Genomic DNA, 12,500 nt, shown 5'->3' with positions numbered 1-12,500 from the left:
TTTAAATTTCAAAGGAAATAATATTGCCTGTAACGAACAAAATTCACGATCAAATTGACAGATAATTCATGGCTGTATCATGCAAAATAATACCAGAGAATTTGATTCCCCAATCCTCATGACATGTTTCGCACTGAAAAGCGCTTTGGCGATTTTGTACATGGCATTGATTTTATTCAACTTAATTATTCTATATTCTTGTTAAATTACGGCCGTTCAAAAATTACACTGCGGTACTTTCAATATTATTGCAAAACACGTTGACATTTACAGTGTGTATTATATTGACTGTCTCGTTGGCACTCATGCTAAACGGGTCGTTTTCATTTTTTGACTGAGATAAGAAAGTCTTACAAGTTTCATTTGAGTTCATTTTCCTGAATGTGTCGATTTGAATACGAATGCTGAGGTGTTTGAAGTAGAGGAATAAGCAAATTAATTTTACAATTTCAACCAGGCAAATATATTAGGTGAATCTTGGTATTGCCGAAGGAGTATTTTGCTAAGCCCAAATAAAATGGATATCTATTCATTATCACTGTTTTGCAGTAAAAATGCCGTTTACTCCTTTTTGCATAATTCTTAAGACAGCTGACATTCATGTTTCATTCGAATGCAAGTGAAAGCCTACAATAGCCCTTATGCGTGATGACGTCTGACTAGCTAATTTCACCACCAAGCCTTGAATTCGATAGCCTCCCACGCAGAATTTCTTGGGGCTTCGTCACGCGTTCCTCTCCTACAAAATTCTGCTGAAATGATAAACCACTTCCGTTCGTGGATTACAGACCAATGAGAGGCCGTTTTCCATTTTTGGGTAAACTTGCCTCTTTTATGGAATTCTTTCGCAGCATGTGATTGGCTATGCACAAGACAATTAGTCAATGCTGATTGGTTTCTTTAAATAGTGGACAAAGAGCCGTTCAACGGAAGTGGTTTTTCGTTCGCGGAGGAGGAAGGCGTGACGAAGCCATAACAACGTACATGTAAATTTTAGCGTAAGCTAAATCCCAAAGGAGCAAATTTGTCAAGAAAACCCACGTGCGAACAGTATTGCATGCCCAGATGATGTGAATAATTTTGAGCAAACGATGCTTGGTAGTGAATTTTGATCATATGCCGTAATCATGCATGGGGCCTAATAGAAGCTGACCTCGTGATCTCGCAGGAGCTGCTATTGATGGTTTTTCCCATTGGCTATGAAGCTCAATGGATTGATTAAATAAATCTTCGACGAACTGCTGAATACCCTGCCACTTATTTCCATAAGAATAACATCTATTGTATTCTGGTGATACTGGTGTTTAGTAGACTAGTGCATTATCCACTGTAATTGTGGCTACAGGAAAGGGAGAGACTTCTCCGTTTACGATGGAAATATAAAATAAATAAATAAATAAAATATTTCTTTTTTTGGGATTTTGGAGGTACGCATGTGGGTACGTGCGAAAAAGGCCTCTTCGCCCCTATTCAGCTTCCATACCATCACAAAATACCATTAAAAAAATACAATATCTTGTATCCGTCACTTTCAAAACAAAATGGGAAGAGCTGTGCATTTCCATGTCCAGACTATTGGCCAGGAAAATGGGTATAATACTGTAAATAGGTTATAACATGTACATTCAGTTTTGAAGTCAGCAAAATGAAGTGGAAAAGTCAACATAAGTGTCAAACAACCCCCGCCCCCTCAAAAGGCTTCTCAATATATGAAAACCCCCCTTTATGCTTTCCCAAAATAACATGACCCCTCTACAATTTTGCCAACCCTCTTCCATGCGCTAATAAATTAAAACCCCCTTACTGTCTCCATTTTATGCAGTGTCATGTGACCTCACCCGATGACTGTTGAGTGTCTTTTCAACAAAGTGACCCAATAAATTTATTTTACTGTTAGAGTGCACCTCACTTCAAGTGTTTTTTTTAGTGCAAAGTGGAATCCTTTCCTCTATGGCAAATACATTTTTCCACGTTCTCCTTATGAACTCATGCCTCTCATTAGCTTTGCAAATATCTCTCTGGTGTTGAGATTTATACTTAAAAAAAAAGAGAATATTTTGAGTTGAACTGGGATTAAGTTCGAGTTAATATCGAGGATAAAAATATATAGAGGAACTCGTACCTGAGGGGAAACGAAAATTGCTTCGAGTCATCGGAAGGTTCGAGTTACCCAGGGTAAAATTGCATTAATCCAGGGGAAATCGATTTTGTTTCGAGTCGCGAGCTTAGCAAGGGTTCGAGTTATCGTCGGTTGTACCTTGCAGTTTCACCATGTTTGGAATACTTTTGCCCTAATGCACCAGTTAGTCGAAATTTCACACCTTTCAGTGAATGCAGCGGTCACCTGGTTTCAAATTTAGTCAAAAGTAACGGTGTGTTAACGTAATGACTTTTGAAAATTGTAATTAAAGTACAAAACATTGTCTTTTTTTCGTTAGTCACTACCTTTCCTTCAATAATATGTAAGAAAGCCGGTTTCTTTGGGCGCAGGATTTGTGACTGCGAACAAAATTAGTGTTTTAGTAATTCACTTCCGCGCTAAGTATGCTTTCACTTAGATGAACTTAGAACACAGCATGGCAGCTCTATAAATACTTCGTTAGGGTTAGGGTTGGGCTGCTTTCGACCATATTTATTAACCCGGAAGTAGATCAAAGTTAATCATCTTCCGTTCTTTAAAAAAAATAATAATTAGTTTCAGCGTTGCTTACTATGAACTTTAGTTAAACCCAGAACTGTCGCGCGTAGCAAGTATTCGAGGGCATCCTCATAGGATGCGGCTGAAAGCCTATATATTGTAGCTTGACGTTGTTTCTGAAGCTCCAAATGTTTCTGTAACTTTGAGAAGTACGCTATTGAAAAATCATTTTACAACAATAATTCATATTAATAATAATGACGATGATGTTGCCATTCTAGAACTTGTGCAGTGTTGGATTGACCAGGAGCGATTATTAACGAGATAAGTATATTCTGTTTTGTTTTGCTTTTTTCTCCTGAGATTGTGAAATTTTTGTTTTCTATGAGCATGTACTGATGTAGGATTTCAGAGCCGACCAAATGCACACGACCGAAACATCATGGCACTGGTAGGAACTTTGATTAGTCATAACTAATAAATTTACAAAGCAATTACTGTTGGCAAATTCCGTGGTTCAAGGACGTTTAATATGCTCTTGAAAGAAGTTTTTTCTTTCAAGACAGATCTTGTCTCACTAAACACTTGAAAAATTACTCTTTCAAGACCGCCCGATGCAATACTTGAGTTGGCATCATGATTGCATGAGGTCACGAGAACTCTTGAAAGTTTTGTCGAATATTTGCTCTTAAAAGATTGCATGAGACGCTTTTAAGACGCTCACCGGCCATATTCTTTGAAAATAACAGGCAGACACACCTCTTTCTTGGCTATTACTCGCGGATGCGTTTTCGTCGTGGTAAATTTTATGAACACGACATGGCAAAACGACATTGGCGAACTTTTGCTTTCACAGACAAGAAAGTATTTCTTTTTGTTTTTTGTTTTGTTTTTTGTTTTTTTTGTTTTGTTTTTCTTTTTTTTGTAATTGCCCTGTAAGGGTGTGACAGGTTGAAACGCTAAGCTAAGTCAACGATTGAACATGTGGTCCATCAGTGCACAGGTTTGAGCGAAAGTTTCTTTCTCTGTAAGACATTACTATCTGTCACTGCTTGTCCACTATATCATTTTTCCGTTCTTCTTAGCCGTTGGGCCAGAGGGAATAAGAGATAACGTAACGGTAACCGAACAAGAAGATGTCACTCTCAACTGCACGGCATCAAAAGAGGCAGCTTCGCCGAAGTGGTCCCGTGAAGACGGTGAAGCTGTGCAAACGCAGTGGCGGGTTTTGAAAGATGAAGACTCCAAGCTTCGCATTACCTCAGCTTCCGTTCGAGACGCTGGTATATTCATTTGTCAACGTGACAAGATAAAGCATATTTTCAATGTTAGCGTCAAAGGTGAGTGATTATTCCCAACGAAGCCACTCGAGAGAAAAGAAAGAGACTGAAACTTAGCGTAGATATGTAAGTTATGTAAATAACCTTAATTAATGGGGAGGTTCACTCCAGCGAAAAAAGCCGCTAGCGCTTTAGTAAATTTTTACACTTTACATTCATTCAAGATGACCATGGCGGCACCCGGAAATTCAAAAAAAGAAAGATAAGCGGTGCAAAATTTGATTTTTATTTGTGATACAAACAGCAACATTTTGTTGGAAAAAATTCAAACAACTGTAGTTCCTCCTTCCTACACAGGCTCCCAGCCTCAACCGTGCCAAAAAACATAACAATAACAATAACAATAACAATAATAATAACAATAACAATAACAATAACAATAACAATAATAATAATAATAATAATAATAATAATAATAATAATAATAAAAAGAACGACAACAGACCGGCACGCACGAGTTCACAATAGAAAAGCCACATTCTGGATCGCTTGCTTCTGTGGGATTTGTTGCCCGATTTGACGGGATTTAAGCGATTTCTAAGCATCCCCGGTTGTCGCTAAAACCAATTCAAAATGTGTATCAGGAAACGCTGGCTTACCTCACATCTCGCTGATAAAATCACACTTCTCCTACATCAGTCACGCTGATGGCCACACGAATAAATTTACTTCTTCTTTACCAAGTTTCAAGGTCCAATGAGTATCTATTCTTGAGAAACAACGATGAATATCCAGATATTCAAATTCAAATCCTTCGAGGCTCGCTTTAGTTAACCGCCCGCTCACTCTATTGGGGCTCACTGAAAGGTTGGCCGTGTCCAAGTGTGCGAACCGTGTGGAGAGGCTTAGGCAGGGTTTATACGAATGCAGTTTCACGACTTCGAAGCCGCGTCAAAATTGATGCGGTTTGGAAGTGTTTACACTGAACCATTTTCGCCAGGAAAAACAAGTCGTGATGTGTTATAAGAAAGCGCTGTACTACCTGCTAAATTCACCATTTTGAATCGAACAATGCAAATTTTGCGCCATTATAGTACATGTAACCGTACTCAAATCGATACGGTTTCCCCGTTTACACGAAAGATGAAGCCGCATCGTTTTGAAAACGCTCCACTTTTGGCAGCGTTTTCAAATCGACCCAGTTTTGGTAAAAGTCTCGATCGGTGTCGTGCAAACAGAAGGCTTAACCGCATCGGAAACGATGCGGTTACAAATGAAACCGCGTTCGTGTAAACGCTGCCTTAGTAAACAGATAACTTGCCATGTCCAAATTCTTTGAAAGCGAGCCTTGAATATTTGAATATTCGTATCTTTTCCTCAACAATGGATACTCGCCGGACCTCGAAAGTTGCTCAAGGAGAAGTAAGTTTATCCTTGCGGCCATCGCCGTAGTTTGAAAGTGACTGATGTAGAAGTGTGATTTAATTTCGTCAGTGAGATATAAGATAAGCTTGAAATTACTTTCCAGCCTTTCCTTTATTTTGGTACGAGTGACAAAGGGGGAAGCTTTATAATTGCTTAAATCATGTTAAATCTGGCAAATCGAGCCGCACAGCAGGCGAGCAAGTCATATAATCATATAATCTTTTTTGAGCCTGTTATCTTGATTCCCGTAGAAATCCTTAGAATTTTTATTTGACTGAAGCTCGACCGCCTGTGGTTCCTGAGGTTTCCTCCTGTCTTTCCCTTTAAATGGAACGAGAAACACTGGCGGTGGTTTAGTTATATTTTGTCAGTAAATATACTTTTTCCGTCAATCGTCAAGGCAGCGCAAGACAGATCGCTAATCAAGGGGACATTATTGAATTAGATGAAGTTCAGTTTAGCGCCATTTGAGGTGTGGAGATCTGTTACGCCTCTGGACTGTTGCTTCATACCTTTCAGATTTGTGCTAAGCCAGACTTGACAGAGCCTCCTCCATTCCCATGATATTAGGCTCTACCCTAGGTGGAACTTCTTTGATATGACAGCAGTGGTAGCAATGTACAAAACAGGGACGGCTTGCTAAAGTTCAAAATCGAGCTAACCTTTAACGGCAAAGGACTAACCGCAAACCGCGGTTTGCGGTTTGCGGTATATCCCGAAAACTTTGGTACTAAAAGTCTCTATTACCCGCTTTTGAACCGCAGAAAACCCGACTCTTTTTACCAAACCCTCCCCCATTTGAGGTCTAGGAAACTGTTGTGCCTGTCAGGCTGTTACCCAAGTAAGACTTTGACAGATCCTCCCCTATTCCCATGATTTTATGCTCTACCCTAGGTGGAACTTCGCCTCCTACGGCATCAATTTCATTTTGGATTTGGCTGTAAGCTTTGACAAAAAAATTCAGCTTGTCTCGGTTTATCTGCAGATAAATCCAGCGAACAAAATGAAGCCGCATGTACCCCCTTTTTGGATAAACCCGAGGAGTACCTTGAAGCTATATGGTGTAGTAAATCTTTCTATTTTTGTATTTTTACGAAGAAAGAAGGCTGAATGGAAGACCAACCGAAGGTCTTTTATTATCCCTTCGAAACTCCATATCCTCCCAAATCCATAATGTTAACGTCAACACGACCACCTGATTTCGTTTTTTCCTTCACTTGACAGTTATTGTAGAAGTGGAAATGGTTATAAGAGTCCTGAATTACCAATATACACCAGAGCTGCTGAACAAATCATCAATAATTTTCAAAGAAACAGAGAAAAACTTCACGGTGGAGGTAAGCATAATGTTTCAACTGGCGGCAAGAAAGCATAATTTGAAAATTACCACCTTGTTAATGCACGAAGCTCTTGCAATCTACAATTTCATTCGAGGAGCTTGTGCAACTGACAAAGCTATTTTCAGGGGCATAATGTCCTCTCTCCTGCTCAAATTGCCATTTTAGTTTTATTTCGTTTTTACATGTCATTTTATATTTTAGTTTAATATCTTCACAGCGGTAATGTAAAAAATCCGAGGAAGTGAAATTAAAGTAATATATATATATACAGAGATTTAGCCATGCCTAAAAGCGGAGTTCCCGGGTTATTTTATTCTTACAATAAGTTAACCTGGCTTGAGCCTGCGATCCAATCAAAACCCAGTACCTGGTTAGCAGTCAACTTAAAAAACAAAGCTGACTTCTGTGAGCTCTAAACTTGATCCCGCGACAAAGTCACGTGATACTAGTCAGTGGAAAGCAAAAGCAGCAACTCCCCCCTCCCCCCTTTTCTCTTCGCCCTGGACAGCTACAATCGTCTGGCGTTAGAGAGGTTAAAATCTATAAATATCATATCCTTTTATGAAGGCTTAGTGTTAAGGTAATTCCCTTGAAAATGACGTACGTTCCAGGTGTTTTTCAAACTTCGCACAATTGATATTCATACACAGGACATCAAAAACAATACAATAAAAAGATAGGGTCACCATGCTTGTTTTCGCGCTGCATGCCCTTTATTCTAAGTGTTTTTTTTTTTTTTTTTCTTTTTTGCTTTTTTTACCGAATTACGCGAGTAATGTTCGAAAGTAGATCTACCGGAAAAATTGCTGTTATGTAGGAAAAGCTACTTAATGTTACTGAAAACTTGAACCTACTTGTTTGTCTGGGCTGTAATCTTTACGTAAAGTGATTTTAAATTGATCAATCTTGCAAAGAAATGCAAACAAATTGGACCGATACAGTCATCACCTTGCACTCAGTGTCGGATTCAAAATGCAGTTTCAAGTTATTTACATGTAAATACTTCTAGTATCCAACTTTTTTCTCCTTAACACATGTTTTCCGTATACCTATTACGAGTAAATAAAATCATTAAAAATGGTGGGTCACCGTCCTCGTTTCTTCGCAACACGATGGCAAAGGAGCAATTTCGGCTTTAAAATGATAAATTTCAGCGAAAGGAATGGGACGAGTTGCAAAACAACACCTTCTTAACCAAGAAGAGATATCATGATTGCACTTAAAAGCTCTTGGTCAGCAAAAGCGGCCTTTGTTGCCTCTCTTCAGATGGCCGGCGTGAAACGCCACCATCTCCGACGTCGCAATGTTATGCGCAGTATGAGCTGCGCGGTGCAAAACAAAGGAATCACCATAAGTATTGTAATTTAGAAGTAAATCATTCGAACAATAGGGGCCTTTAGATCGGAGGACTAGTACGAGTTTTCCGCACTGAGCATGCGCATAAACTTTGGAGGCTGACATTCTTCGAAGTGCGCGTGCTCAGAAGGGAAAACTCGCACTCGCAGTCGTCCTTTTAATCTAAAGGTCCCTAATATCAACGACTGCTATTGATTTTACACTACAGATGGATAAAGTATACAAGAATACTCCGGGCTATTTGCGAACGGAGGTGCTGAATTTTACGTAAGTCTAATAGTTTTTGTTCTCCGTAACTCAGTTCTACTGCTTATCTTCCAGCTTTTGTTATTAGCTTATTAAAAGTGTCCTGAATTCTTCATTCCCATCTTTTTTTTAATGTCACGGCTAATCTTTAAAGTTTCCTAATTCCTCTTGTCTTCAGGTATTGACTTGTTCGTTCAGTGTTTTATCCACGTGTTTCATAGGAAAATTATAAGTTTCCCGTGCTTTTGTTCCTGAGTACTCCTCCGATTCGCCATGCAATGGCTGAGAACGTTTTTGCTAATGATTTAGCCTCGATCCCTGACTCGCTTTCAATTTGTATTTAAATTTATCTGTAACACGCGTATGCACTTGCCGAGGATACAATAAAATTGTTGTTGAAAGAAACAAATATATGTAGATTTGAGGTGAGGGCTATACGAGACGAAATGGAGAAGTGAGCCTTTCACCTATCTGGACAATTTAAGCAATTATCGTGTCTTGTAGACAATTGCTGAAGCCACCTGAATTTTTCAGCTGTCTATAATAGAAAATTGCGTAAATTTTCCACATAATTAAGTGCAAGGATCACTTCTCCATTTCCTTTAAAGTTAATTGTTGTTGCGGACACGGAAGCCAATTGGTGATTTGCATTTTTTCTATCAGGAAAGGAAGTGTAAAAGTGGATTTTCGGGTTATCATTATAATTGTGGCTACTGATCCCAAAAACGAATCAAATATAACCGATAAGAGAGCCGAAACTGGGCAGAGGATTCTTCGTAAAGCTGAAACTGGATTTGTAGAGAGGCTCAAGGTCTCCCCAGACGTTGAAATTAAGGGTGAGTCACCGATAATGTAATGGATAATTTCACTTTAGTCAGGATGATCCTCACGGTAACACAAGTGTTAAGTGTAACAACTATCAGAGTTATTATAGTGATAACAAAACAGCCTTATGCATAATTTGGCCGCTCCATCACTAAAACGTATCATGTCGTTGTTGAAAAAATATAAAATAAAATTTTAATCTTTATGCCTAAAATTTAAACGCCAATGTGTGGCGAAGACCTTTGAGATGTTTCAATGTCAACGGGTTTTAATGATCTGACAGGGCCAAAACAAATCATCAACTTATTTTGCCGCGAAACCTCGTATTAAGCCAGAAATTAAAAAAAGAAAAAAAAAAGGAAAAAATTGTTTTTCTAATAAAACTCTTCATACGTGTGCTTTAAAGCTGTACGGGTCACGTGGACCTTACATAATCACCTCAGGGTTATGAGCCAATAACAATGTGGATGGACTTTTAAAAGAGATAAGGCATTCTTAATACCATGCGCAATACAATTTGTTCTTCGTTAAAATGTCTCTTCGTGGCATGCTAGAATGTTCGATGGCTTTGGGGTGATACCTGTGAAATGCAAGTAACAGCAGCACTTTGATGTAAAGTTATTATTAGTAAGCAACTAATTATAACTCGATTGCATACAGTCAGCCTCGTTCTTAGGATCTCTCTTCTCTGCCACCTTTGTCGTTGAGGAGAGAGACCTTGGTTCAGACTGGTCACCTGTATTCCAAAATCTGGGAGATCTTAAAATATTGTGTAAGGGGAAGGGTGGCAGTGTAGGGCTTATCATCACTGCGAGGAAGGCACGCATTTGATTTTGTGGCCAGACGACCATCAACAAAACTGTATAAATGAGCATGTGCAGGTATTTGTTTTGCTTTGTTTTGTTTTGTTTTTTTTTATAACGAGAACTCTCCCCAAGTGGGAAAATGTTTGTCGAGGAGTACCAAACGACCAAACTGAATAAGGGTCTCCCTCCTCAACAACAAAGGAGGAAAAGAAGAGAGACTCTGGGAACGAGGTTGGCAAACGGCAGTTAGTGAATAAAAATAAAATACAATTGGCAGAGGAAATCGTATCAACGCAAGTGCATTTCATAATTTATGGGCTCGAGTGACGTTCTCAAAGATCTCAAAATACTGCGAGTGCAATTTGAAGACTTTCAAAAGCAGAACGAGTGACCGCAAATCACGAAATGTACCAGAGAGCTTATACATTTTTATATTTGTTATATACTCAACAAGATCACTCCATGCATGTGTTTCCATGCATGGTAACTTCTGTATTGCACTATATGACCTATTAATGCGTTCGTCATCGAGCAATCAGTAACACGACATTTTGTTGGGTACATAATATATATAAAGAAATTTTATCTTTCTCATTCTTTTGAAATTTAGCACCCCCTCCGGAGCCACGGGACGTAACAATCTTTGACTTAAAGTCAGACGAACTAAGTGTTCGATGGCTTCCGCCTGAAGACCTAAAAGCGTTCAATGTTAAAGGGTATAAGGTGAAGCACAGGCGATTCCAAATGAAGGATGTCTCGACGAATGACATTCCAGCATCAGAGGGAAGAGATAAATACAGCTACAGGATTCAAAACCTTGAACCCGAGACAACGTACATGATTAGTGTTGCTGCTGTAAACAACTATGGTGATAATTTCAACGAAGAAACTGGTCACCTAACACATGCTGCACGTAAGCTTATCACCTATTTCAATTTTAATTAGCGCTGATCTTCGTAACAGTACAAGTATTCATTCAAGCGATGTGAGTGGTTTTCACGTTACGTCATCGCGGCCATGTTGGCGGGCATTTTTATGTGTGTGTCTGGATATTGGTATTAGACCATCTATACGCGAGCAGACGCATTCAGTGTCTTTTTTTATAAAAGGTGCAAACGATCTAAACTGTACTGAGCCTCCCTAAAGTTATTGTACTTAAGCTTGTGTTGCTTGGGAACAACAGCCCTCAACGGGCAGGTTTCAAAATGATACATAATTAGCAGTTTATTTGAGCAATGGCAAAATGAGGCGTCCCTCTTTTTGACACGTCATGACTTTCAAAGATTATCATTTTCTTTCTTTTTTTCTTTTTGGTTCTATAATTTAGCTATTGCCGAATGGATCATCGCTCTTATAGTGCTTGGAGTCATGTTTGTTATTGCTATAATTATTGGCGGCATTGTTTGCTTTCGTCGAAGAGCAGCAGAGAGACGTAGACGCCAGGCTGAAGAAAGTGCATTGGAGGGCTTCGGAAGCTTAACCCTCAACGAACTTGTAAGATGCCTTCAACTTCTACCACGGTTTTCTTTGATGGACCTTTCTTTCCATTTTTTCCGTTGAAGAAAGTATTTTACGAGTTATTGAAAACATGACGAGGGCTTGCTTCTCGCTTCTTCAAGTAATTAAGGAGATCATCTCTTATAAATAAAGAGGCGAGGCTTAATATTCGAAGTTGACAAATGCATCTGAATTTCACATTAACTCGCTTTCGTTAGTCGTATATTGTGTCTTTCCCGCAATTTTTTTACATGTAATTCATCTTAGCCATCCCCTCTGGCAAGTAGTAATGTGGTGGAGCTCCTTCAGGTAGAAATGTGATATTATTCCCATTTCAACGCCTTGCGAAAGAGATAAAAGTAGGATCTGAACAGGCTAAGGCCATTTTTTTTTCCGGAATTAGGGGACGCAAGTCATTAAGACTGATTTTAATCGAAAATAAAAAAAAACAAAAAAGAAAAAGAGCCAAAATGGGGTTGTAATCATTCTTAACATGTCATTGAACACTAGGCGTTGACAGTTTTCGGTTTTTGCTGTTCCTTTACATAGTGTAGAGGTAAAATGACCGATCAACAATCACTTATGAAAATGCAAAAAAGGAAAGTTAACCGTCACAACTTCCTGTTGCTGCGCTTCTTTTCGCTATTATTGATCAGTTGTTGTTGTATTTAGGATTCTGCACTTCGATATGAAGAGAGGAATGTAAAGGGTTTGAAGTACTCGTTCGTTAACGATCCCTACAAACCATCTGAGGTTAACTGGACAGAAATCCCATATGAAAATATCAACTTAATGGACCAACTTGGTTCTGGAGCTTTTGGAGTTGTGTACAGAGGAGAAATTATTCGGGAAAAAGATGACGCCACACCATGCGCAGTAAAAGCATTGAAAGGTGAGCAAACAGATATCCCGATTACAATCCCCTCCCCTCCCCCCCCCCCGAACCTTCACCCTTCTTGATAGGAGAACTATGCAAAATAGGAGCACTATTTTGCATTCTTGATGAGGAAAGGATGTATGGGCCAATTCACACCCTTTGGGAATAAACGTTTTGCGTTCCAGGCATTTCCATGTCATTTTATTGTGA

General features: G+C 39.1%; 1 protein-coding gene across 1 annotated transcript in view; it reads left to right on the top strand.

Annotated features, from left to right (window-relative positions):
* Nucleotides 1-3,671: 3,671 nt before the first annotated feature.
* LOC138058293 (angiopoietin-1 receptor-like) overlaps nt 3,672-12,500 on the top strand; it is a 25,591-nt gene continuing 16,762 nt past the window's right edge. Inside the window, exons 1-7 of the mRNA XM_068904222.1 lie at nt 3,672-3,978; nt 6,568-6,680; nt 8,248-8,306; nt 8,949-9,121; nt 10,527-10,829; nt 11,244-11,410; nt 12,086-12,305. Of these exons, the coding sequence (XP_068760323.1) occupies nt 6,585-6,680; nt 8,248-8,306; nt 8,949-9,121; nt 10,527-10,829; nt 11,244-11,410; nt 12,086-12,305 (1,018 nt within the window). The 5' untranslated portion in view covers nt 3,672-3,978; nt 6,568-6,584. The remainder of the gene's footprint in view (nt 3,979-6,567; nt 6,681-8,247; nt 8,307-8,948; nt 9,122-10,526; nt 10,830-11,243; nt 11,411-12,085; nt 12,306-12,500) is intronic.

The sequence above is a fragment of the Montipora capricornis genome, chromosome 7 (genome assembly GCF_036669925.1).
Source record: "Montipora capricornis isolate CH-2021 chromosome 7, ASM3666992v2, whole genome shotgun sequence".
Taxonomy (NCBI): domain Eukaryota; kingdom Metazoa; phylum Cnidaria; class Anthozoa; order Scleractinia; family Acroporidae; genus Montipora; species Montipora capricornis.
The sequence above is the reverse complement of the archived record's forward strand: the minus strand, read 5'-3'. Positions and strand labels throughout refer to the sequence as shown.